The following is a 27,712-nucleotide window of genomic DNA, read 5'->3' as shown; positions in this document are numbered from 1 at the left end:
GGATTTCTTGAAGGTGGAGAGTGGTGGAGTATCTGATATATTTAGGGAGTGAGATACAGAGAGTGGGAGCAGCAATAGAGAAAGCCCTGTGCACCCAGGTGCGGTGGTTAGTCCTGGTTGGGGAGTACGGGAGGTTTGCATCAGCAGACCTGAGAGTGCGAGAGGGAGCGTGCAGGTGGAGGAGCTCAGACAGGTAGGTGGGATCCAGGTTGTGGAGAGCTTTTTTGAAGTGGATACGCTGGGGGATGGGGAGCCAGTGAAGGTTATGAAGGATATTCTGGATATATTGTAGAGTCTTGAGTGTTTTGGATGATGAACCGTAGAAGAGGTTAGTGCAGTTGTCCAGTCTGGAACTGATGAATGTGTGGATGAGAGTCTGTGCAGCTGAAAAGGCGAGGGATGGACAGAGGTGGGCGATGTTCCTGAGATGGAAGAGGACTGTTTTGGTGATGTGTTTGATGTGTTGGTCAAAGGAGAGGGTTTGAAGATGGGACCAAGGTGATGGACATGGGGGAAGGAGAGCACAGTGGAGCCATCAATGGAGAGGGAGAAGTTTTGGGTGGATTTGATGAGGTGATTTGAGGCCGATGATGATGACTTCTGATTTGTCACAGTTAAGTTTGAGGAAGTTGGTTTGCAGCCAGGATTTTATTTCAGTGATGCAGCTGGTGAGGATTGAATGAGTGGCAGGAGTGATGGCTTTGGTGGAGATGTGGAGCTGAAGTCCATAACGGCGGATTATTTGACCAAGGGGGAGAATGTACAGGATGAAGAGGAGCGGGCCAAGAGCTGAACCTTGGGGAACACCTTGGCAGAGGGGAGCAGGGGGAGGATTTGCAGTTGTTTATGCTGATGAACTGATATCTGTCAAAGAGGTAGGATTTGAGCCGGGAGGGTGCAGCGCTGGTGATGTTGAGAGCGGTTTCAAGGCAGGAAAGAAGGATGGAGTGGTTGATGGTGTCAAATGCTGCGCTCAGGTCAAGAAGGATGAGGATAACTATACAGTCACTTGATGCTGATGTGAGATAAAAATGACCAAAAAAAGTTGCAAATGATAGAAATAATTGGAGGGTAATTAAAAAGGTCTATTAATTTACCAGGAAATAGATATCAGCTTTGGAAATGTTTTTTCTACTTAACTTCTACTAATCTGTTTACGTGTAGTTTAATTAAAGGAGGCAGAGCTGATGTGAAAATAACCTGTGAACATACTGCAGCTGCACTGGACCTGATATATAATTCACTACTTTTAAAGTAAGATGTTTTGAGGATCTGTAGACATGCTGTAACCTCCGCCCCGACCCCGCTCTGTCCTGCAGAGGATGGGCTGACGGCACGCTGTCAGTCGATCAGATGACAGAGTTCATCAACAACAAGCAGAGAGACCCGAGGCTGAACGAAATCCTCTACCCACCTCTCCGTCCTGCACAGACACACGCTCTGATGGAGAGGTACCAGCATGACAAGGAACAGCTGAAGCAAGGTACACACACACACACACACACACACACATTGTCTTGTATTTGCTATTTTTCCTCTGTGTTCCAAAATAGCTTAAGATGCCGTGAGCAGGTCAGCTGTGTTTGTTCACCACATGTACTTTTATACATGCATTGATACCAAAATACTCCTCTAACCCTCCCACACACCCACAGAGTGGGAAACTGCTAAAATAAGCTCTTGAGGCGCTCACATTTGTGTTGGATCCTGCCAGAAGTAAATTTGGCACCAACTTGGAATCCAGCACCGTCTCCCTGAGGCGCCCCCCAGAAAATTCGATTACAATGTTGAAGTAGGCTAGAAGTAAACTATGTTAATATGGAGAGCCTTGGAAAGGAAGAGCACATTGATATACATTTCATTTTCGTTTTTGCGTAACTGCTTATCCTGTTGGGGTACTGGGGGGGAGCTGGAGCCTACCCCAGATGACACTAGGCAAGAGGCAGCGTACACCCTGGACAGATCGCCAGACTATCACAGGGCTGACACATAGGCTGCTGTCAGCCCTAGAGTGGTCTCCTCTGGTCTGAATCAGGGACTCATGTTGTCCCAAAGTTGTATAATTGCCTAGAGTTGGTTGGTGTTCTCACGGCAGCATTTACAGGAGGACCAGATCAAATGCCTTGTGTGAGAAAGCTGCTCTTGATTGGTCAGAATTTCCATGTGGGAAAAATCCAGGAAGTAAAGCAAACGTTGAAGAAGAGTACACTTGCAAGATAAAGACCATCTCTTCAAGAAGGTCTCGGTCCGGTTGTTTTGGTGCGCCCTCGAGTGCGATTGCCCAAACCGAGGGGGCAAGCGAACTTGAGTTCAATGGAACCGAACCCAACAGGGCAGTTATGAAAGCACCCAAGAGTCACCAGTTAACCTGCATGTCTTTGGACTGTGGGAGGAAGCTGGAGCACCTGGAGGAAACCCACGCTGACACGGGGAGAACATGCAAACTCCACACAGAATCAGGAACTTTCTTGCCGTGGGGTGACAGTGCTTATTGATTGAAAGGAACAAAATATTTTTCTTGGAACATAGCTTCTAAAGTTTTGGGACGACTCATTGGTACCTGAAGAACCCATTTTCATTCAGATATCTTGAGGTGAGAGTTCAAGGGACCTCTTGGAAAATGGTCATGCCTGTTGCTCCCTCGCACAATTTCGACATACTTTGATTTGATTTGATTTGATTTGATTTGATTTGATTGTTTAGCCCCCTTTCTGAAGAGACTTGGAGACTTGGTTTGCTTTGTTTAACAAGACACCACAACCTTCACACGAACTTTGAGCACCACAGTATCTGAATGAGAGTGACGTTGGCCTCCAGTTGTTTTTGAAAGGGCCATGGAGGGGCAGCAATAGTATCAGGGTGGTCATGGCCCCATGTCCACATCAAAAGTCAATATCCTAATGGGTTTTTTTGCGCGTGTGTGTGTGTGTGTGTGTGTTGTAGGCATCATCTCTGTCCAGGCGTTCTCCAGTTATTTGTCCAGTGACGAGAACGGAGTCATCCCTCCAGAGAAACTGGATCAGTCCGAAGACATGAGCTTCCCCTTGTCTCACTACATCATCAACTCATCACACAATACATACCTGACAGGTACCTTCCACCTGCAGTGGATCCATTACTTTGCATTAAGACATTGATGTATTCAGTGTCTGTCAGGAAACAAAACAAACTTCACAGAACGTTACAGCAGTGTGAGGATGGTTGTCGACATCCGTCCAATAAAATTAACTGTGTTCAAACTGCAGTCAGAGCTGATTCTGGTGCTTCGCCATTTTCTCATTCGGTTTGTTTCATTTGTTTAGAAGTTTTTATTTGTTGTGACTCTGGCACATCCAAAATCTCTGAACAAGATGACAGTTTGAACAAAGCAGAGCGTCAGGGGAACATTAAGCTCAACTCTGTGAGCCGTTACAGCTCTTCAAAGTGACACTGAACTCAACGACACCTCAGAAAATCACCTCCATTAAACACCTGCTGTGCATTTGTGGCAGTAAGAAAAAGACTTTAGAAGCAGAGCTGGGCCTAGAGAGTGAGGTCTGGGTTGTGTTCTGGGGGCTCATTTATAAGACAATGCATGTATCTATACTAAAAATGTACGTACGACAATATCTACAATCAGGCTTCTGCCTCTCCATCTGTGTCGCCAATTTCCCGTCTACGTATGCAGTGTTTATAAATGAGACCCCAGGTATTAGGAAGGTGGGCAGTCACGTGTCTAAAGAACGTAAAATCAGACAATTAGGTTTGGGGCGTTAGGTTTGGTCTATGTCCTGCTTTTTGCTTGTAAATCTTGTTTAAATATGCCACGTACACAAAGTGAATCACAGCTCTCCCACTTTGATAAGAACAGGAAAACCTCATGTTGTGACTTTGCCCTAGAGTACACAGTCTTTACAGTCCTTATATGATGCTCTGCAGCATGTAAGTGTTAATTATCACTGACAGTGTAGAAGAGAAGTAGCTTTGAAGCTGAATCTGTCATAATATCTGATTTCATTTCCTGTGCGTGTATTTCAGCGGGCCAGCTGGCAGGAAGCTCCTCGGTGGAGATGTACAGGCAGGTTCTCCTGGCCGGATGCCGCTGTGTGGAATTAGATGTCTGGAAGGGACGAACTGCTGAGGAGGAACCCGTCATCACACACGGGTTCACCATGACATCGGAAATCCCTTTTAAGGTGTGTGTGCACAGCGTGGTATCACAAGTCTCTGAAGCTTCCTGTTGATGGTAGCTTCACATAATGAACCAGGTTAAACAAATCACTGTCGATTCAACATGTTGAGTGGACTTTTTATGTTTGATGTCTCACATTGTTGAAAGTAACTTAGTACCTCAGTACTCAGTACTATTTACATATCATGCTAGTTGATGCTTCTCTTTACTTCACTTCAAACTTTTTACTGCACTTCATTCATTTGAAAACTACAGTGACTTTGCAGATGATTTCAGACAAGAAAAAACATAGTGAGCATGTTAAATACATTGATCAAGATTAAGCTTCATGGATTCCAAACCTTTTTGCTTTGTGACCTCGCACGCCAAAGCAGTGTAAATGTCATGTTCCAGATGTCCAGCAGTTGTCAACAGTTTCATCAAAGAGTCTACATCACACCTGTCATTAGGGTGACCAGACAGTCCCGAATCCTCAATCCTGAATCCTGAATCCTGCCCTAATTGTCCCAAAAATGACACTAGAGCAGAGTCTGGAGGAGTTATTGCCTGATAAAACATTAAACACTGATCATGGTGGTTTAGTCGTCCTGCAGCTCCTGCCAGCTGCACATTGGCTGCAGCAGTTCCTACATGAATTATGGGTGTTGTAGTTTTTAAATTGTGTACAGCAGTGGCGATGAAGTAGATGAAGAGAGCGCAAGTTGCAGCCGCGAGGACAGGGAAAGCGCAGGCAGCCACGAGAAGGAGTGATTTGCACGTTGCAGTGCAGCCTCTTGTTCTAATTGTTCAATACTGTTCTACAAACTGATACGGCTGTAACGAATGTACCAGGCGTCTTTATTTTGTTAGCTTTTATCTTTTATTGAGTTTAAAGGACAAGTGCACTTACACTGATCACTTCCATAAAATAAAACGAGGAATTAGAAAAGAGGAAAAGATTGAAAAAACTGTTAAAATTAAATTAGGGAGCTGATCACAGATGTCTCTGTGTGTTTTTACATCTATTTTTGCTTTAATTTGCAGCTATGCTTTTAATGAAGCTGACATGTCATGACAGTCAAGCGCTTTACAACAAGAAAATAAAATATTAAAAAAGCAAATCAAACAAAACAGAACAAACTAACGAAAAAAAGACGATTAAAAGTCAAAAGAATCAAAAGAAAGTAAACAAATAAAATAGGATGAAAATAAACATGGGAGATAAAATAAGGTAAAAAACAGTGGTTGACACTGAAAAATCAAGACTGTAACGTTTCTCCACTTTAAAAAGACAGGTTTTTAATTCAAAAACAGAAAGCATCCTCATCAGTTCTTTAATGGGACACCTTTCACATGATCGTACCAGAATCAGAATAAGATTTATCATCAAGTAGGTTTTCACTTACAAGGAATTTGCTTTGGTGCATACATCAAACAAACAGTAAACATAATAAGAGGAACAGAAAATGATGCAAAGTACTCTAACACAAATATGTAGAATATAGCTGTTTCAGAATAAGAGAGCTGTGCAGTTTTGTGCAGGATGTGGAGGAATATTAATCACAAGGATGTGCAAAAACTCTGTCACAGAAAGAGGTCAAATTATCCAATATATTCCCAAACAAAGCACAAATAATGAAGACAGATTTGTGAAGTAGAACTTTGTCTCTTTGACCCTTTGAAGGGGCCTTGACTCCCAGGTTGGGAAGTGCTCGGAGCGGCTGCACAAAAAGCCGGAGCGCTCTAAAAAGAAAGATGCCGGGTGCTTTCTCTCTCTGCTTCTTTCCTCACCGGGAACAACAGAAGAAAGACACTGGCACTCAAAGAAAATGCTTTATGGACACTGAGCTTTACTTTTTCTTGGTGTTTCTTTGATTTTCCAGGAAGTGATTGAAGCTATTGCAGAGTGCGCCTTCAAGACGTCACCTTTCCCCGTCATCCTGTCCTTCGAAAACCACGTGGACTCGTGAGACTCTCTGTCACTTTTTATTTGATTTATTAAGTGATTGATCTGTATGGATGGATTATAATGTAGGATGTCTATCTATCTATCTATCTATCTATCTATCTATCTATCTATCTATCTATGTCAGTTTGAAGCAGCAGGCTAAAATGGCTGAATATTGTCGATCTATTTTCGGAGAGGCGCTGTTGATTGACCCTCTGGACAAATACCCTGTAAGTGTTACACACACACAAACACACACAGGAGAGATGTCACATTAAATACTTAATATCTGCCGTGTTCTCAGTTAGATACAGCAGATGATTTTATTGTCATCTCCACTGTGTGTGATTGCAGCTGGAGTCCGGCGTCCCCCTGCCCAGTCCTCAGGAGCTGATGGGCAAAATTCTCATCAAGAACAAGAAATCCCACAAACCCTCCAACAACACAGACACCAAAAGACTGACGGACCAACCTGCCAATCAGAGCAACGAACCGGTGTCTCCTAGCAACAACACAGGAGGTAAGACACAAAGACAAAGGGACTTCTTTTTTTTCCGGCTTGTTAATCCACGTGAAAATGTGCTCAGCTGTGACACACTGACAGTCTTTGTATCAAAACACAAAACAGGATATCTCTAATGCCTGGTGGTTTTTCAGGATACAAGAATATTAACTCTCAGGCTGCAGAATATTAACACCAAAGAGTATTCAAGCTTTTATTTAGCAGCGGTAAATGTGAAGTTTTTTTTTTGTGTGTGTGTGGAAACTGGTTTCACATGCAGGAGACGTATGTCCTCACAAATATGAGTCACCACCAGATTAGCTTCAGTTTGAAAAGGGATAGTGATGGAGCTGCAGCTTCAGTGCTGCCGCTGCTGATTGGTTTATAGAGATGCCGATACAGCTAGGTTTATTTTTACATATTTATCAAACAAATCAAAGGAGAAGAAGACGAGAAGGGTTTAGAGAAAGGGGGCAGAATGTGACAAATGGTATGCAAAAGTTTGGGCGCCTCTAGTCAAAATTTACTGTGGATAGTTAAGTGAGAAGAAGATGAACTGATCTCCAAAAGGCGTGACGTTAAAGATGGAACGTGCTTTTCAGCATTTTCAGCAAGATCAGTGTTTAATTTTTGTTTTGTACAATTTTAGAATGAAAAAAAATAAAAGGAGCACCGTGCAAAAGTTTGGGCACCCCAAGACATTTGAGCTCTCAGACAAGACAGACCTTAATGAGCTTGTTAGGGCTCTGGCTTGTTCACAGTCATCGTTAGGAAAGGCCAGGTGATGCAAATTTCAAAGCTTTATAAATACTCTGACTCCTGAAACCTTGTGCCAACAATCAGCTGTCATTAAGAAATGGCAGTTAACAGGAACTGTGGAGGTCAAGTTGGAAACTTTGTGAGAGAGCTGCTCGTAGGATTGTTAGAAAGGCAAATCAAACCTCTGTTGAACTGCAAAAGACCTGCAGGAAGATTTATCAGACTCTGGAGTGGTGGTGCACTGTTCTACTGTGCAGACACACCTGGACAAATATGAGCTTCATGGAAGAGTCATCAGAAGAAAACCTTTCCTGTGTCCTCACCACAACATTCAGCCTCACAAGTTTGCAAAGGAACATGTGAACAAGCCTGATGCTTTTTGGAAACAAGTCCTGTGGACTGATGAAGGTAAAACAGAACTTTGAGGTATGTTTGGAGAACAAACTGTTAAGCACGGGGGTGGATGGATGATGCTTTGGGCTTGTGTTGCAGCCAGTGGCACGGGGAACATTTCACAGGTAGAGGGAAGAATGGATTCATTCTGGAAGCAAACATCACAGCATCTGTAAAAAAGCTGACGATGAAGAGAGGATGGCTTCTACAACAGGACAATGATCCTAAACACACCTCCAAATCCACAATGGACGACCTCAAGAGCAGCCAGCTGAAGGTTTGGCCACGCCCCTCACAGTCCCCCGACCTAAACATCATTAAACATCTGTGGATAGAGCTCAAAGAGCAGAGCATGAAGACGGCCCAAGAATCTCACAGAGCTAGAAGCCTTTTGCAGGAAGAATGGGTGAAAATCCTCCAAACAAGAAGTGAAAGACTCTGAGCTGGATACAAAGTGTTTAGAGGCTGTGATACTTGCCAAAGGGGGCGCTACTGAGCATGCAGGGTGCCGAAACTTTTGCTTTAGGCACTTTTTCTCTTTTGTTATTTTGAAACTGTAAAAGATTACAATTAAAAAGTAACTAAAAGTAAAGTTTTATCTATAACTTCATGCCTTTTGGAGATCAGCTCATTTTCTACTTAACTACTCGTAGTAAACAACATTTTGCTCAGGGCTGCCCAGACTTTTGCAGCCACTGTGTTACAAGTTTACTGAAAAGACTTTGGAAGAACATGAGACGTGTGGTAGTTACAGAGTTTATCTGACTGTAGCTTACAAAAAAACATGTTTAATTGAAGTTAAAACATTAAAATCACCAGAAGTTGAATCATCTGGTTATCACACAAACTTCTTTTAATATTCCTGCATTCAGACTCTCCTCTGTTGGAGGACATTATTCAGCCATAATTTCCTTCATGACTTTGGCCAAAGTTACAAATCTGCTCCTCCTGCTCACTCTGGTGTCTTTGATATTTTTTCTTGTGCGGCCCTCTGCTCCTCATCAGGGATGTCTCAGTAATGAGCAGGACATCCCAGAAGAGGCCAGAAGCTCAGAACAGCAATTAAACAGCGGTGCAGGGGGAAATTATGGAGCCTTATTGACACGTCTGATGTGCAAATTCTGAAAACAGGTCTGGGACTGAGAGCCCAGCCGTACACAAAGAGCAGACTAGTAGCCGTGCTGAAGTACATACTCATACAGCGGCCGTGACCCTTCAGTCAGTGGATGCTCGAGTGGGCTGAATAATCAGCCGCAGAGTTAAAGCAGTGGGTTGTTTACAAAACGACAGGCAGCTGTTGGTTTATATTGTGATGTTTTTATGTTTTCTACATGAAATGGCAGCACGGATTTAAATTTGTTGTGTATCATTCAGACAGTGAGCATAAGTGTCTTGTAACGTAAAGTATGCCAAACACACGTCTTATTTAGTGTTCGAATGATGTAAAAGATCAGCTGTTTACTTGCACCTACATTTTTTCCATGGATTGTTTTTTCTAACCCCAATTCAGGACTTGTCGCCAGCTCTAGAGTTTACTCTCATTAAATATGTAGAAATCTGACAGCCGTTCTGTGGGCCTTCCTCAGGGGCCGCACACATGCTGTGTCTTTAACTGCCAGGAAAAATGCGAGGTCAGGCTCTGGGCGCTCCTCTTGTGCCCATTCTGTAGCAGCTTTTACGAGCATGGCGGCAGGTTGCTAGTTGAGGTTGTTAAGCAACCTGACATTGCATCTTCTCAAATGTTCACATTTTATCCATAATTTCTCCTGTTCTGCATGTTAACAAACTGACTGGCATATCTCAAAATGGAGGTGAACTCCTGACCTTTCCATTGACACCTCACATGAGCCAATAGAAGCTTCTGGTGCTGTTGCTATGGCCACGATAGCCAACCAGAGCCTGAGCTGAAGTTCAGCTCAATGACAGAAGCATTTACAGTTATTCTGACTGATGAGGAATAAACGTCAGAGTGTTCCCTTGGAAATGAGACCACACATGTACATGTGCTAAAAACAGAAGAAGAACAGCTTTTAATTTCCTTCAGCTGAACACACGAGGTCAGGTTTCTGCTGCTCTTTGATATTTGGAGGATAAAGACAAGGGGCTGAAGACACGATGAAGATGAAGACTTGTTTAACTTTAATTTTAACAGAGATCGAGGCTGAGAGTGAGGAAGATGATGATGATGAAGATGATGATGGTAAAAAGGTCAGTGGTGACATCATATAAAGCCGAGGGGCGGTCACCCTCACCACTGTCGCCATTTGTTAATGTTTACAAGTGTTGTTTATTTTTGTTGTTGTGTTGTTTATTTGTTATGCCATCGTTGATCTTGTTACGTACTTTATATGTTGTTGGTGGTGGTTGTTGTTTATTCTTAATGTATGCTGTTGTTTGTGTAGTGTGTTGTTGTTTAGTCCTCTTGTTGTTGTTGTTGTTGTTGTTGTTGTTGTTGTTGTGTATTCTTAATGTGTGCTGTTGTTGCTATTTTGCTTACCTTAGTTTTCACAGTGGGCCTGAGATAACTGTTTACCTGTTTGATTGAGTTTCCATTGAAGGAACACTCCACCAATCTTTTCTTTGGTTTTGTTAGACCTGTCATTCATGGTGGGATGTAACTAAGTAGATTTACTCGAGTTCTGTACTTAAAGGGATAGTTCTTATTTTCTTATGTGGGGCTGTATGCAGACGTAGGGTATACCAAGTTGATTTTAAAATCAGGTCAGAGCAACACTGAAATAACCAAGGAAAAAAAAAAAAAGAATAAAAACATTAAAATAGTTACAGTTACTAACAACCCACCAGCGGTGTTGATAAGACCCTAATAAAAACAAAGAGTTAAAATATCATCATTAGAAAAATATAAAAGGCACATGTTAAAATGTTCTTACAAATGTCCAGGGAAGCAGCTCAAAGATTAAAAACAATCAACTGTCCTTATCTCAGTGTTGTGGGGCATTTGGCAGCAGGTTCCAGCCAATATGGCGTCGCGACACTGTAGCTCCACTCTGCTGTGTTGGAAGCCCACGAGTTCACAAGCAACCTGGCTTGTCTTGATACAGACAGTTTCAAACACAAGTACTCAAATCAGCTTCACTATAACTCGCAGCATTCACAGACAAACACTCGTCTTTATCTGGACACATTTCCCCCACAAATACAACATGCTAACGTTATTAGCACAAGCCAATGGCATTTCACATTGTATAAATTAGCTTAGTGGCTAGCAGACTTTTCCTCATCAGCAACATTTAACAAAGGTAACATTACAGAATTCAGCTCCATTACAACTCACAAGGTTCACTGACAAAACAACTGTCTTATACTAAACACGTTTTCCAAACAAATACAACATGCTAATGTTGTTAGCACAAGCCTATGGCATTTTACATTGTATAAATTAGCTTAGCGACTAACAAGAGAACTAGTGAGATTTCCTATTTACTATATACCTATATGAAGTCAGGATAAATCACACACAAAGCTTAAAATGCTATTTTGTTAATGCTTTATCATCTTCACCGTCATGTCACACACTGATTTCCAACGTGGAAATGAAGCTGATAGAGCACTTTCTTTAATGCCAGACTCCATTGAGAAAAACAGCCATTTAGCATCACTGAACACAGGAGCTGCTGGTCTACTGCTGCCTCCATCAGTTATCTTGTTTGTGTTACTGTTCGACTTTGGCATTTAAAAGGTTTAGTTTGGATTCACCAAAGTCACACAATAACACCAACTAACTAACCAATCGAAGCAGCAGTCAACCAGCAGCTCCGTGTTCAGTGAGCTAAAATGACCGTTTTTGTCAATGGAGTCTGGCTTTGACGAGATCATAGATTCATTCATCTTCTAACCGCTTCATCCTCTTGAGGGTCGCGGGGGGGCTGGAGCCTATCCCAGCTGACACTGGGCGAGAGGCAGGGTTCACCCTGGACAGGTCACCAGACTATCACAGGGCTGACACATAGAGACAGACAACCATTCACACTCACATTCACACCTACGGACAATTTAGAGTCACCAATTAACCTGCATGTCTTTGGACTGTGGGAGGAAGCTGGAGCACCTGGAGGAAACTCACGCTGACACAGGGAGAACATGCAAACTCCACACAGAAGGGCTCCCACGCCCGGGATCGAACCGGCAACCCTCTTGCTGTGAGGCGAGAGTGCTAACCACCACACCACCGTGCCGCCCCGAGATCATAGATGGGGAACTAAAATACTATACTTCCACACCACTATAATTCAGAGGCAAATATGTTTTTTACACCACTGCATTGATTTTACAACTTTAGTTACTTTGCAGATTCAGATTATTAATACAAATATAAGTATCATAATAAAATAAAACTGTATCAGTTCCTTAGTGAAATTCAGAAACTACCCAGTTCCAGAAAGTTGCCCACTAACTCTGTATTATAATGTATATTATTCTGAAATTGCCTGTTGGTCTGCATAATTAGTACTTTTACTTTTTGTACTGTGACTTTTAACAAAGTATTTCTACACATTAGCATTGCTACTTTTACTTAAATTAAAAATTTGAATACTTGACCACTCATGACGGTTAAAACATGATGAAAATCGATGTAGATATCGTCGTTTATTTCTATTACACACATTCTTCCTATGTGTAAAAAAAATCTGTTGCCTACATTACCCACAATGCAACTGACAGTTAGGTCAGAGATTCAGTCTCGTTTAACAGCTGATGTAGCCTGCAGCAGAGATGAGCCACAGAGGTCTGCTGAGCTCACGTCGTTCTGACTCCACACCTCCAGATTTATTATTTTGGAACCTCTAGTCTTCAAACAACACTGACTCATGTGACATCACTCGAGGCAATTTATCAGATTTTGTGTGGCTCCCTCTGAAGCCACAAAAGGCTTCATACGGCCTCTCTCACACATGCAGTCGTACTCTGTGCAACCTGTGAACACCTGAGCTCCCCTTTATCCTCACACACAGATGAGCTGAATGTGGAGGCGGAAAACAAGAAGAGACACAATCCGGTAAAACAAAGAAAAAGACCAAAGTGCTGATGAAAAATGTCGCCAGGTAAAAAGGAAATTAAACAGATATGAAAGAAATCAGAAGTGTGTTGGGCGTTGAAACAGAATTCACTGCAGAGAGGAGAAAAATAGGACAAAACAAATGCAAACAGCAAGAGAAGGAAGAAACAGGAGAGAACAGTGGGCCTGCTGTGAGCTGTGGCAGTGAGAGGAGGTTAGTGTGTTTGCACATGTGTGTGTGTGTGTGTTTTACAGTGTACATGGATGTCTTGTTGGAATTGGTTTGCTGTTTACTCTTGTTGTCTCAGTGCGTCGGTGTCTCTGCTCACTGTCAGATGATGATGCTGTTTTTTGTCGGGGTGCAGGACCAAAGCAAAGACACATAAATGAACCTGTTCCCTCCCAGCGTCTGTCCAGCAGACCTTTACACCTCTGATTTCAATATGTGAACCTTTTACTCTTTAAATTTATTCCTGTTGTCGTTTGTTTCAGGGCTCAGCGGAGCGGGAGGCCGTGGCTACAGAGGAAATGTCAACTCTGGTAAACTACGTCCAGCCAACCAAGTTCAACTCCTTCGAAGCCTCAAAGAGTAAGAACCCTGTTTTATGTTTCTCTCTCAGCAAGAAAACTCTGGAAACAGTTCTCCCACAATGCTGGGGAAAAAAGAAATCAAACCAGTTTGATATTGAAACACCAGACTGGTATACCTAATTTTACCAGGTGTCCCACTTGACCCTGGAACATAATGACACCGTGTCCCAACAGAAACAAGTGTCTATGGCTTAGCAACATGTCTTGTCAGAGTTGTTATTAGCCATGGTCATTTATTAGAAATGTTCAGCCGCCCAGCGATCTCCCTCCAGCCAGCCACAGTTAGGTTTTTGTAGTGAACTAAGGAATCATGGAGATACTTCCCAGTTTCAGCTTCATGAATCAGCTGTTCCTCGTCCATTGCGGCGCTTTAAAAAAGCAAGCAACAGGAATAACTAAAATGATGGCAACCAGTTAGGACGTCGCCTTCATTGGCGTTAAATCCAAAATGTTAGTGCAGTTTTAGTTTTAGTCCAATCTCACAGAAAGTATTTTAGCAGCTGGAGGAGGCTTTTTGCAACAGTTTATGATGAGAATGAAGCTTTTTGCTCGCTGTTTGCATCGTGACACACCTCGTGTTTCTGCGCTCTAGGCGCCTGCCATTTTTGCCAGAGCGCTCTGAACTCCTCAAGTTGAAAAAACTTAATCTTGGAGCAAAAAGGCACCTCACGTCATATCTGCTTTTTCCCCATTGTCCAATGTGATGATTTGAGGGGCGGGGCTTCTGTGGTGGTCACGACAACACGTTTACAGTTGGTAAACAATGGAGGAGAAACTGGTGGTAGTGGTTGCTGGATACCCAGAGCTATACGGCCTGATGATAGACAGCAGGTTGTCAAACTGCCCCTGAGTCATCCTAAAATCTGCCTGTAAACGTCCATGATGGAGGAGAAGCTCCTGGACCAACTGGTGGTACTCCCCATGATCCAGCCTCTTTTTTAGGGTCTCATGTACCCACACAGATCTCTGTTTATCTGCTGACAGCCTCTCACCCTCAACCAGAGCTACAGACAGCACCCTCTGCCTCAACATGGCAGCAACTACACACTGATTACTGCAGGATAAATACAATAAATAAACAGTAGACTGATTACACAGGAAGGTTAGGGTAAGGAGCTGATGGGGTGGTTGCCAAGCAACAATAAAAAGGCCTTACTCTGCAATGTCTCTTCTCGTCACACCAAAAAACACATCAAGTTTTAAGTAAACAAAGAGCGTGCGTCGCTCATCCCCCGCCCACCTGTACTGAAATTTAATTTCTTTCAAGTTTCCGTGCTCGGCTCACCGCCTGTCAGACACTAGTGGCTCCGTTACTCAGTTTATAAACACAATATTATATTAATCACATTGTCATATTGCTGATTACTAATGCAGCACAAGTTGTCTCTCGCGCTGTGGTGCCGTCTGCACAGGTTACTGATGTAGGCTACTTTTTAATTTGCCAGAACGGGTCATAATGCTGGTTCAGCGATTTGCATAAAATCAAATCTGGACCAACCAGCAAAATTGCAAACAGCCTTCTGTGGAAAATTCCTTTAATTTCTCAAAATCTTTGATCTTGTTGTTTCTTGAAATGACAAATCAGTTAACTGACGTGTTATTTTGACCTTTACCATGTTTAAACAGGAGGTCAGGTCGTTTGAACAGAGAAGCATAAAAATGATTTAAATACAGAAAGTTATTGTAACTGATGTGCAGAGAGAGTGTTGGGAATCATGTTGAAACCAAGATAATTGCTGAAAAATGCCTGTGTGTGTGTGTGTGTGTGTGTGTGTGTGTGTGTGTGTGTGTAGAGGCAGCCCGCTGTTACCACATGTCGTCTTTTGTGGAGACCAAAGCTTTGGAGCACCTCACAAAGTCGCCAGTGGAGTTTGTGGAGTATCCTTGGCAACAGTAACCACAGCTACACCACCATGACAACCGCTTCTATACTTTGTGCTCCTCCTCTTCCTCATTTGATGCTTGTTTTCTGTATGAAACATCCAAACATCTGTCTCAGTCACTGGAGCGATTTTAATTTTTATTTTTATTTTTATTTCAGTAACAACAGTATTATCTTTGAAAATCTTTATACCAGTGTGCAGCAGGTATAATACATGTAACATGACTATATATATGATGATGTAAGAAGTATATAAACAAATATATTTGACCTAATGCTCTGATTGATGTCTGGAAGAATTCTGGCTGTGTTTGTGATCTTTGAGATACAGCAGTGTCTCGGGTAAATGTTTGTCATGTCATGGAGAGAGAAAATGGTACTCTATAGATGTCCTTAACATTACATCAACCAGATATAATAAATCCCAGCTGAGTCGTATCTATCCGAAGGGAACCAGAGTTGACTCGTCCAACTTCATGCCTCAGCTCTTCTGGAACGCCGGCTGTCAGTTGGTCGCTCTCAACTACCAAACTATAGGTGAATATGAAGGTCAACGTTTTATAACACAGAGCAGTGATTCCTAACCTTTTTGGCTTCTCATGACACCGTAAATCGAAGCTAAGTCTACTTTCTTAAGGTGTCAGGTTGTGACCAGTTTAACTGATGTGATTCTTCCTCTTCAGATGGTTTTGTTTGAACTATGTAACACGAAGAAAGAGTAATAATTCTCCGCTACATCATGGTTGTTTATAATTTGTAGCCCTAAACTTAATCTTGACTTTTTGCTCCAGATTTGTCGATGCAGCTGAATCTCTTCATGTTCGAGTACAACGGTCGCAGCGGCTACAGACTGAAGCCAGAGTTCATGAGGCGGCCAGACAAACACTTTGACCCTTTCACAGAGAACACAGTGGACGGCATCGTAGCCAACACCCTTTCTGTGAAGGTACAGCAGCAGTTGTTTCCCTTTGTTAAAGCCTCGACATGTAGACACACGTCTCTTTATATAAATTTAAACTGTCCCTGCTGTGGTGTCTTTATTCCCTGACACATGTTTGTATCTGTTCGTCTGTTTCCGTGTCTCTGTGTGTGTTACAGATCATTTCAGGCCAATTTCTGACTGAAAAGCGGGTTGGTGTTTACGTGGAGGTGGACATGTTTGGACTTCCTGCGGACACCAGGAGGAAAGCGCTAAAGACCAAAACGTCCCAGAACAACAACTCTGTCAACCCGGTGTGGGACGAAGAGCCGATTGTCTTCAAAAAGGTGACGTGATGGGTCAGCAAAATCTGACCTCACACCACCTCCATCTGATCTGTCTGTTAATGCTGCGACTTCAACTCTCCGACAGGTGATCCTTCCGACTCTGGCCTCTATTAGAATCGCTGCTTTTGAGGAAGGAGGGAAGTTCATTGGCCATCGGATTATTCCAGTGTCTGCCATCAGACCAGGTACGGACTTCAAACTTTCTCTTTGAGGTTATCTGTAAGATTCAGGTTTCTCTGCTTGCTGCTGTGATGTTTGTGTACTGCAAGTCCCAGAGATCCAGTCAGTGTGGTGTCTTCATCTATTTAGTTTGGCTCAACACTTGTAATGGTGTACCCCAGGGCTCTGTGTTCGGTCCGCTGTTATTTTTAATTTATATTAATAGTCTTGGTCAATTTTCATTTTTATGCCGATGACACAGTGATGTATTGTGCCGGCTCATCCATCACAGAGGCTGTGGCCAAACTGCAGACTGTCTTTAACGTTATCCAGATTCATCTTTCACAACTAAAGCCAGTTTTAAATGCTGTTAAATCTATGATTATGTGTTTCTCAGATGTTAGGAATAAGCCTGTGAACACTCCTGATGTTCTAACTGCTCATGGACAGACGTTCAAGGTTGTCAGTTGTTACAAATATCTCAGTATTTCTCTTGATGACTTCGTTTGTTTTAAACCTCAGGTTGATAATCTTCTTAAAAAGCTGAGGCTTAGGTTTTATTTCAGAAACAAGTCATGTTTCTCCTTTGAGGCCAGAAAAACACTGGTCGCTGCTACGTTTTTACCGGTTCTGGATTACGGTGATCTGTTGTACATGAATGCATCTGCACATTGTTTGCACATGTTAGATACTACATATTATAGTGCACCGAGAAGGATGAATGAGTCGGTCCTTGTGTGTAGGTGCTCTTTTTTCACAACCATACATTCCAATTTTTCTTTTGTTTGTTAAAAAAATAGATTTAGATAAATTTAGTTTGTGTGAATGCAGCACTACGTCAGAAAAATCGACAGACAATTGTTTTAAACAGGCAAAACTTTTACCTGAACTGACATGATAAATTAGTGTCGTCAATCCATGTCCAAACATTAATACATGCATTCTCTGTTGTCCTTCGCCTTAACTGCCTGTGTGGACTCTGAATCCACTAATGTACTTGTCACATTGTTCAGAGCTGCCAGTCTTTCCTACTTTCCTCCTGAGAGACACCTGCCTCCCACTGTTTTTAAAAAGCCATTTAAAACACTTTGCAGAGACGCACTGCAGCTTTGGAAAATGTCACTCACCACTTTAAATGAAATTACTCTTCATTTTTCCTGCCTGTCATAGCGTCCATACAGGACTGATGTTTGTGAACTCAGCTGCATCTCTGACTTTTAACTTTTTTCACAGATTTCTGCATCATTGTCCACCGTGAATAATAAATGAATAAATGATGTAACTCTGGTGTTGGTAAATGTTTCCTTCAGGTTACCGTTACATCAGCTTGAGGAATGAGAAGAATCAGTGTCTGATTCTACCGGCTGTGTTTGTCTACATCGAGGTCAAAGACTACGTCCCGGACACATTTGCAGGTAAATCTCTGTCACGTTAGACTGTCCCCTCAAACAACACTTCAGTCTTTGAGTCTATATCATAGACATGAACAGCCAAACAAAACAAAGTGGAAATATAAGCCGGATTAAACGATTAAAAGGAAATACATTGATGAATATATCCTTAAAAACATCCTGACTCACCCTCCAACACATCCTCACTGCGACCTTGTCACATGTCCACGTTTGGTCATGGACTTTCCACGTCCACATATGACGTCCAAGGTACCCTGGGTGTGTTGGCTGTTGACGTTCTGGGACGCTGTGTCATCTTCAGCCTGTTACATGCATTGTCTGTTTTCAACATACACTTCTGTTTTCACAGGAAGAGAGAGAAAAAAGAACACAGTTTGGTTTTCAGTCTTACAAGAAGCAAACACCAGCCTCTCGGGTAAAAGTCGCTGGTTGTTGGACCCATCCACCACCCCTCTCGCCCACCCTACCCAGACTTTCACCACCTTTACTTACGTTGTTATCCTGCCGCGTTTCTCCAGACGCCGCCAGACGTCGTTAAACAATAATGGTGACCGGTGTCTGACGCTGGAAATCACCAACCGAGCGCCGTTATATTTGGAGCTGGAATGTCGTGGAGTAGAAGTATAAGGTAGCAGAAAATAAGATACTCAAGTAAAGTACACGCACTTAAAAACTTCACTGCTTTAGAATCTACAGTTTGAGTTTAGAATCTCAGTTTTTGAGCCACCATCTACAAACAGTACAACTGAAACTGAACTACTACCACAACCTCGACAAACATATCCACACTGTTTGTCCACACCCTAAATATAACCACGTCCATTAGACGAGCGATACACAAACCCTCTGACGCTCACTCTGTTTATATCTGTTTCTCTTTATCCCCTCTGCAGATGTGATCGAGGCTTTGTCCAACCCCATTCGATACGTCAACCTCCTGGAGCAGAGGTCCAAACAGCTGGCGGCTCTGACGCTGGAGGACGTAGAGGAGGACACGCAGGCCGAGGTCAGTCCTGTTCCTGGTGTCTTTTAATTTTAATCGACAGCAAAACATGTGGCTGTGACTGTGGTCTGTGTTGTTCTTCAGGAAGAGGCAGACAGCTGTGCGGAGCGTAAGAACGACCTGAAATCAGCTCCGCTGGAGAACGGGCTCAGCCCCGCCTCTGGACCTACAGGCCACACCCCCATCGCAACCACGCCCAAAGCCTCTGCAGCCAATCAGCAAACTGCCACGACAGGTAGCGTCCACAAGTGTTTACAGTGCATCTTAATATTAATAATTTAAACAGCTATAAATGTTTCTTTTATTGTTGTTACTGACGCTGATTTTGTCACCTCTGTGTTTTAGAAGCAGCCAAACCAGCAGCAAAGAGTGAAGATCTGGTTTTAAGTGTTTTGATAGGTCAGTATGTTGTTTTCTGATCAGCTTGCTATCATGTCAGTATGGACCAAAATCTCTGAGCAATGTTTCCAGCACCTTGTTGAATCTATGGCACCAAGAATTAAAAACGGGGTGCAACCCGGTACTAGCAAGGTGTACCTAATAAAGTGGCCGGTGAGTGTATATGTGAAGAAATATAATCAAGGCAACAAAAAAAGTATAATAAATGAAATTCAGAAACCCTTCAGTCGTCCGAGCTTCAGCAGAAATAATGGAGAAGAAAAGACACCAGTAAAAGACGTTAGATTTTTACTAAAACATGCTGTGTGATCCCTGGTGCTAACAGATGTTCAAGTGTGCGCCATGGAGAATCTGCAGCAGTCGAAGGTTTACCAGAAGGAGCAGAGGCGTCAGTTTAAAGAGCTGAAGGAGCTGGTGAGGAGGCACCAGAAGAAAACCTCAGAGCTCCTCCGAGAGTTCAACAACAAGTACAAGAAGACGGCCAGACAGTGCAGCAAAAGCAGGTACACACACGCACACACACACACACACACACACACACACACACACACACACACACACACACACACACAGTGTCAAAATATGTCACTGTGGTACAAATGAAAATGATCGTTATCCTTTCTTTAGCATGAAGTGAAATATAGTTAACCACAGTAATGCAAAGCTCTGCAGCATTTTTGTGTGTGTGTGATTTTCTGATGTCTGAATGTGTGTGCGTTCATCAGGGGCTCGTGTTCGGACAGTGAGAAGGACGAGCGCCTCCAGAAGCTGAGAGAGGAGCAGCAGCAGCAGCTTCTGGCTCTGAGGCAGGAGCAGTACTACAGTCAGAAATATCTGCAGAGAGAACATATTAAAATGGTAAAGTCCAACAAAACCAGCTGCTCCGATACTGCTGACGCTGCTCACCCAAGACCATGACTAAACTTTGGTTATCTATATTTGGATGAAGGAATTTAAAGCTTCTTTTCTGTGCACGCAGAATAGCTCGAAATAAAGCAAGTGTTGCTGAATGATGGGCAGAACTGATGTTACAGTACAATTAACAAAAACAAGATTTGAATACAAAGCTAAGATCCTGTGCTCTCAGATTAACGCATATGGCAGGTATCTGCACAGATAGACCTCAGCTGGTGCTCAAACACCTCCCTTTTTCCCTCTGCCCTTTTTTGCGAGAAATTTCTTTTCTATTTCTTTTTCTAATTCAATATTTTCATTTTTAAATTTGGCCTATGGCATCAATTCTCTATTTAAAACGTGTTGTAATGCCTGACAACTGCATTTGAGTTTTAATGCTGCCAGACCGCAGAGCCCCTGCTCCTCCCTCATCAATGTCCGTCACAGTCACCACAGTAAACACACTTAAATCAGGATTCCTGCAGAGCAGCATCACGTCATGGACAGCCAGGTAACGATAGTGTTCGCCCTCAGCCTCGGTGCTGTTTGTAACTGCTGTGAGATTAAACCATTTAAACATCTCAAAACATCCAGACTAATTTAGGCCATAAATTGATGAAGGGAATATAACTTCAAGATGACGACAGCTAGGCTTGTTACTGTGACTAAGTGCGATAAAACCTCTGCCAGCCAAGCCAATACTTTATCAATACATGTGATCAGCATGTAGAATATTTCAATCTGCTCTGTCCACAGTCTCTCATTCACCACTATTATGATTTACAATCGTGCTCGCGGTGCTAACAGCAAACTGTTAAAGACAATCTAAATGAAAGCTGTCTGTATGTAGGCTAACACTTTATCTGAACATGTACCTGAGGCAGCCGACCTGCAGACAGTGAGTGTCCTCAGTCGAGGGTAACAACAGTAACAGCGCCAGGTCACCATCGGTCGGGCATCCCTCCTCCTCTTTCAGCTCTCGCCAGCATGTGACAGCCGGGCCAATATTAATCCTTGTTCAAGCTCTTGTTTTATCGCTCTCCCGTTTTCTTTTCTTTGTCTCCTTGGACAACACCTTCACCTTCTTCCTTTTCTTTGTTGCTTCAGCCATGACAACCACGTCTAACTCAGTTCACCTCGGTTCAGCTACGCGACTCTAAAGAGAGGAGGGGGATATGACGAGGAGTGGATATGATGTATGCCATAAAGCAGCCAAATTATGTAGTCCTTTTTGTGTCTGGGTTCCTACCCGAACCCTGAAACTGCATAGTGCCAGTGCAAGTGAAACAGACTGACGGAGGTGTCATCCAACCTATTGTGAGGTGATGGACCATCACAAGGATCTTGGATATATATTTTAAGGGCTCAAAAACTCCATTGTGTTGCTTTAAACTTTATTTAGAGGATCATTTAAAATATAACTACATGACTTCTTAATGAAATCACAGCAGTTTTCTCGTCTACACAAACTTTATTCTTTACAAATTCTAACGTGGCGAATTGAATTTAAAAAAATGTAAATTTAATTTTGTTTAGGAACCAGCAGGAAATGAAGCGTTTAGCTGGAGTTGTGATTTATTGAGTCATTCCTGTGTTTCCAGCGGCTTGTCAGCCCCCAGACGTTGGTGTTTTTAGGCAGCCTGTTACTGTTTTCCTAGCAGGGCTAGCGCCACAAGAAGGAGTTATTTTTAACCAAGACAACGCTGCGTTTCCTGTCAGGACTGTGTCCCCAAAACCAGGTGCAAGATCTTTCCTAACTATGACCACATGGTTTTGTGCCTAATCATAAGCACACATTAACCACAGCGTTGTTAAAAGCTCCAACCAGTCCACTACACATCGTGCAAATGTAACATATCCATGGTCTGCAGACACGCACAGTGACAACATTTTTTCTGGTTGTACGTTGGCCCAGCATGCTTTGAACATCAGTGTGTGATGTAAATGTCGTGATGTGTTTGCTTCAGCTGACAGAGCGACTGACCAGTCTGGCTGAGGAGAGTCACAACACCCAGATGAAGAAACTCAAAGACATCTGCGACAAGTAAGTGACACATGTGAGACATAAAGGACGAGCACTACCGTGTTTAATCTCTAAAGACGAATTACACGAAGAATCACACTGTCACGAGCTGCTTTCATAACAACGTAGCTCGAAAAGCGTTTCATCTGAGTTGCTTCAGGCTGCGGCTGCTTGAGACTCCGCAGAGCATCTCGTCATGTTCACAGTAGGAACAAGTAGATACCATGAAACTGGACAAATCAGAACAAAGCCCTGATTTTAGAGATTTTCTCTTTACCTTCAACATTTGTGTCCTCAGTGTTTTTTCATAATAAATTGAAGCTAATCAGGTCTGCTTTTATTAAAGGAGGACATCTTAGGGTGACAACCATTTTCAGCACCAAACTCTTACTGAAATTGTTTTTCAGCAAACCCTCCCACTGTGAGCTCTGATGTTTTTCCTGCTGCTTTAGGGAGAAGAAAGAGTTGAAGAGGCTGATGGATCGAAGGAGAACAGAGAAGATCAACCAGGCGAAGACCAAAGAGAAACACCTGGCTGAAGAGTACGATCCATAACATATAGCCATCCACTGCACCTCAGCCTTGATACCTGCTGTAGCTCCTTTATCTCCTTCATACACTGATCCAAGCAGCTGGTCTTGTCAGACGAGAAAGCTCAGACTCATCTCTGTGTGTGTGTGTGTGTGTGTGTGTGTGTGTGTGTGTCTTCTCTCCCAGGGAGAAGATTGAGATCAATAAGTCCTACGTCAATGAAGTCGTCCAGAACATAAAACGGGTGAGCAGAGGATGAAGAATCTGGGTTACAGGACTTTTTGTTTGATGGGTTTTTCCATCGTCTGAAAACTGCCGAGACGATGATGAAAATTTTATGTGCGCAACAGTTTCTCTCTGCGTAGCCGAAGCCCCGTCTCTCTGCACTCATGAAACGCCTCATGAGACTCTTTGACTCTGTGTTTGTCTCTCTGTCTCCAGCTTGAGGAGACTCAGACAAAGCGCCACGATCAGCTGGTGGAGCAGCACAACGAGCTGCTGCAGGAGATACAAGACCAGAAACCAAAGGTAAAATAAACGGGTATCATCCTGTTTCTGTTTGTTATGAATTTCCTTTATTCTTGTCTTTCACCACTTTGCATACTTCACACTTGAACGCACCACACAGCAAGACATTTCTTGTCCACGGAGCTCCAAGCTGCTGCTGCTGCTGTCTGTGGCTCTGCACCCACACAGTTTAGGATCAGGACTGACGTCAACGCAGGGCGTTTGAGTGATGTAACGTGCCCTCTGGCAGCCATATTGGAGCTGCTCAGCTGCTGGCAGTAATGGCTGACAACAGCTGGTTGCATCTCTGAATGTACCACCCGTCTGTCCCAACAGTGGGAAATAAACCAGGCACATTTTTTGTGTTGTTTTTGACTGAGTCATCACCAATATTCACTGATTTTGGTTTACATAATCTCCGTTTTGTTTGCAGCAGTAGCTAATCATTAGCTCAGTTCAGGACGAGATGTGACAGTCCCTTGATGCACATCCTTGAGACTATGAGTGGGAGTGATGGTGCTGTCTGTTTCCGACTGGGAGCCAAAGGGTTAAGGTTAGATGGAGAGAAGAGTAGGAAGGAGAATCGGGAAGGCAGACCCAGGAAGAGATGCTTGTATGGACCGGGCCGTAGACTCTATGTCCCCCTCTCCCTTTAGGTTTAGGAAGGGTAAAAGGCTTCATTAGGGTCACCGGGTGGGTCCTCTCCTTCACTGGTGCTTCAGTGATAGGCCCACAACACCTGGCATCCCAGGTGCAGCCCTTTCTGCTTTTACTCCCTCATACCCTGCTGTCATTGGTGGCATTTCAGGGCCCAAGTCGTGTCTCTCCTCTCAGCCACCACCTCGCTTGTTCGGCTGCACCAGAGAGGGCTTTGATGTCCTGACGTTGGACTTGGCCTTGAATTCCCATTTCTTTAAGCAGCCTGGTAGTTGACTTGCCTACGAAGCCCAGGGTTTCTATCCAAGTATGGAAAGTATGGAAAAGTATGGAAATAAATTTGATCAATTTCCAGGTATTAAAAAGTATGGAAAATGAAAAATAAAGTACGGAAAAATATTTATGTTTTCAGACTATTACCACTGTTCTAAAATACTGTTTTCTAAAATAGAAAATTAGGTATTTCCAAAAATAATTTAATCAATCCGGATCTTGTTTCATGCCGGGCCAAGCACAGTTTGTGTGAGAGCAAACATCTCAGAAAACATCCCGCCCCTTTTACCTGATTGACAAGTGGTATGTCCAGTCCGCTGCCCCATGACCCTCCTCCAGCCCCCCAGGTATCAAGTTTCACTCCAACACTGCACGAAGACGAGTTTCACGTGGTTCACAATGGGTAGATGCAAGTTTTTGGATGGATGGCTTGACAATACCGTATATAAATACTGGTTGGCCAAGGATTCCCAATTCACACACAGAGCTAGATGCAAGCTTCGTGTGAAATCGTTTGACATCGCCAACATGGGGGAGAAGGCGATTCTGAGCCACATGAAAGAAAAAACACAGACGTCTCGTTACTGCATCGCTTGCACCCAGAGTCCCAACCTTTTGCCTCAGCCCAGACATTGAACTTACCTGAGTTTTTATTTGCATGCCATTATGGTACTTGGCTACAATCGCCTGTTAAGAATAATTAAATATGATGTGAAATATGATGCACTGATATATTTACTCAGATGTTGCATATTCTTTGGGGGGGGGACAACACGCTGAGAAGTCTGGAAATTAGGGTATGGAAAAGTGTGGAATTTTGAAATTCCAAATGTGTAGGAACCCTGGAAGCCATTATCTGCTGGAGGAATCAATCCAAAAGCAGTGTGTAATCACAGAGTGCTGCAGGGATGACGTTGTTTTGTAGGCCAACACAGACGTTAACATCACCAGGGTTCCTTCGTCAAATTGCCTACAGGATTTTTCCGTTGGATTTCTGCAGAAAATCAGCTCTGTGGCAAACATTTAGGATACTTACACATTCTGTTCGGCGAGATAATCTTCACATGAACACTGTTGTTACTTTTTAAGCTTCAGTGCAATCACCAGAAGTAAAAAGCTAATGTTAGGCTATAAATGAATGACACCACAGACGCCTGACTTAAACACTGCCACCACAACAAAGCTGTAAAGCCATCTTTGGCATGATGATGTTCTGTCGTACCCATACCCATAATACCCAGAATCACTGTAAGTGCTCCTGACATTGACTTCTATCAGTTTCAACACACTGCAATAACATTTTTTGGTAGAGCCTGTTCTACAAGATGAGCTCATGGGCGTCACAATAAAAGGTTTTTTAAGTCCCGTCTCCACCAAACCCTTTCAGTCCAGCGCCTCTGGAACCAGCAGTAAGCCTTCAGACATGGTACCTAGACCCTCGGTGTGTTCAGACAGTCCTCTTAAATGTGGGCGGGGTTGTTGTCACTCACTGCTCCGTCCAGCACTCGCTGTATTTCCTCATCAGCGGTGACACAGATGGAAGTCTGCACCTGGTTTATCGTCCACAGAACGAGGCTGCACGCCCACATTTTCACAACAAAATAGAACAGGCTGCAGTGAGAGTCTCTCTCCATGGGATATTTCAAAATAGCAGCTTTGTGCATTTAGTCCTTCTCAGGCAAGCTCAGGGGTTGGGGCCATATCATGAAACCTCACATAATCCAAATTCAAAGTAGATACAACACAATAGTACAGTATCACAGAATAAAAACATTCCTCAAGTTTTTCTGAGGTTTTGTCCACAGATCTTATTTCAGGCATCTAAATACAAACCCACTGACTTTGAGACGAGGGGGCCAGTAGTGCTGAAATGCTAACTCATTTCCAGGTGTTAGGACTCACTGCTGGAGCCTTCTGTCACTCACCATCTTGTTGTGTTTCTCCAGCTGCAGGGGGCCGTGGAGGCCGAGTTTCAGGAGAAGTTCCAGTGTTTGCCCGGAGAGATTGAAGACTTCCTGCAGGACAGGAAGATGGAGCTCAGAGGTCACAGCAAGTCCCGATCTTCGACCCCACACGAAACTCTGTCAGAGGAGGACTGAAGTGTGCCGAGGAGCGAAGAACCAGAGTCTGTGCGGAGCGAATCGATCAACGTACGAGGAAGTAAGAGTGGAAACGATGATGAAGGGGTGGTGAGAGGAGAGCTCAAGACCATGAAGACTGTTACCTTTGTTTTTAATGGAAGAATGCTTTAATGATTTATTTTTTAATTCCATTCGAGCATGCACTTTGCTGTACTTCAGCGTTTCATCAGAACCCATTAAGTCTTATTTACTGTCATGTGTTATTTTGACAGACAACTGAAACCCAACACTTTGTACTGCATGACAACCCGATCTATCTATCTATCTATCTATCTATCTATCTATCTATCTATCTGTCTGACAGTTTGTGTAGTGAACATATATTTTATATGCAGATGGAGAGACGTTATACAGTGGCACACAATCGCTTCAGCAGCAGATTTCCAGCAGCTCTTTTATCTTCTCATTAGTCAGTCAGCTGTCGGCGGCCATGACAGCTTCTACAACGGTTAAAACTACAATAATACCACATTTACAAAGAGCAGCTGGAGGTTATTTTACTTTGTGTGGTGATGAAGGAGGGACCGTGCTCCTCTCCTCCTCTTTTTCCTCCACCCACGTATATCGAGCACGTCTAAAATAAAGAGGTAAAATCGATTACAATCAGACATAATGTTGCACACTATAACAACATGTGACGATGTGCACAGCAGCACGTGATGACACACACACACACACACCAGTGTAATGTGAATACTGTATACTGTTTCAGGATGTGGGCAAATACACACAGTGGTTTTTACCATCTTGGTTTTATGTTACATCAATGAATCTACTGTCATATAATATTTCAGAGTATTATTGAGCCTTTTTTGTTTTTTTGTGTTACTTTTTTACACCATAGGGTGATTGTTCATCCATATAATACATAGGAACTGGGATGAAGTCCATATTCAGGATGTGAAAGGATAGATCGGATCTCTTGAGGGGGGGTAGTATGAGGTACTTATGGTGCGTTCCATTCGTATTGGGAAGTCAGAATTTCTGGATTCCCAATGAGGCATTTCAGCTGGAATGCCCGATGAAGTCAGATTTCCAATTCAAGCTGAAAACACACCGGCGTTGTAGCGCATAATGTGACGCTCGTCAAGTGCCACCCCAAGCACAAACGTCAACATATGCCCACGCAAAGTTGTTACTACTTTTACTGACAGATGTGTTCTTCCTCCACCTCTGTGTTAGCTTGAACTCATGTGTGGACAGCC

At 43.1% G+C, this 27,712-nt stretch overlaps 1 protein-coding gene across 1 annotated transcript in view; it reads left to right on the top strand.

Moving 5' to 3' along the window:
* Positions 1-27,392, top strand: part of LOC125903538 (1-phosphatidylinositol 4,5-bisphosphate phosphodiesterase beta-1-like) — a 43,966-nt gene extending 16,574 nt beyond the window's left edge. The window contains exons 9-32 of the mRNA XM_049600515.1: positions 1,320-1,483; positions 2,944-3,090; positions 4,018-4,175; positions 6,034-6,116; positions 6,244-6,328; positions 6,453-6,618; positions 9,905-9,960; positions 13,262-13,358; positions 15,154-15,238; positions 15,655-15,779; positions 16,034-16,188; positions 16,341-16,508; positions 16,594-16,693; positions 17,978-18,082; positions 18,973-19,085; positions 19,167-19,317; positions 19,428-19,481; positions 19,807-19,984; positions 20,207-20,339; positions 22,343-22,419; positions 22,851-22,940; positions 23,116-23,173; positions 23,371-23,457; positions 26,313-27,392. Of these exons, the coding sequence (XP_049456472.1) occupies positions 1,320-1,483; positions 2,944-3,090; positions 4,018-4,175; positions 6,034-6,116; positions 6,244-6,328; positions 6,453-6,618; positions 9,905-9,960; positions 13,262-13,358; positions 15,154-15,238; positions 15,655-15,779; positions 16,034-16,188; positions 16,341-16,508; positions 16,594-16,693; positions 17,978-18,082; positions 18,973-19,085; positions 19,167-19,317; positions 19,428-19,481; positions 19,807-19,984; positions 20,207-20,339; positions 22,343-22,419; positions 22,851-22,940; positions 23,116-23,173; positions 23,371-23,457; positions 26,313-26,465 (2,788 nt within the window). The 3' untranslated portion in view covers positions 26,466-27,392. The remainder of the gene's footprint in view (positions 1-1,319; positions 1,484-2,943; positions 3,091-4,017; positions 4,176-6,033; positions 6,117-6,243; positions 6,329-6,452; positions 6,619-9,904; positions 9,961-13,261; positions 13,359-15,153; positions 15,239-15,654; positions 15,780-16,033; positions 16,189-16,340; positions 16,509-16,593; positions 16,694-17,977; positions 18,083-18,972; positions 19,086-19,166; positions 19,318-19,427; positions 19,482-19,806; positions 19,985-20,206; positions 20,340-22,342; positions 22,420-22,850; positions 22,941-23,115; positions 23,174-23,370; positions 23,458-26,312) is intronic.
* The last annotated feature ends 320 nt before the right edge of the window (positions 27,393-27,712 follow it).

Source organism: Epinephelus fuscoguttatus, linkage group LG16 (genome assembly GCF_011397635.1).
Source record: "Epinephelus fuscoguttatus linkage group LG16, E.fuscoguttatus.final_Chr_v1".
Lineage (NCBI taxonomy): Eukaryota > Metazoa > Chordata > Actinopteri > Perciformes > Serranidae > Epinephelus > Epinephelus fuscoguttatus.
This window is presented reverse-complemented; position numbering and strand designations above follow the sequence as displayed.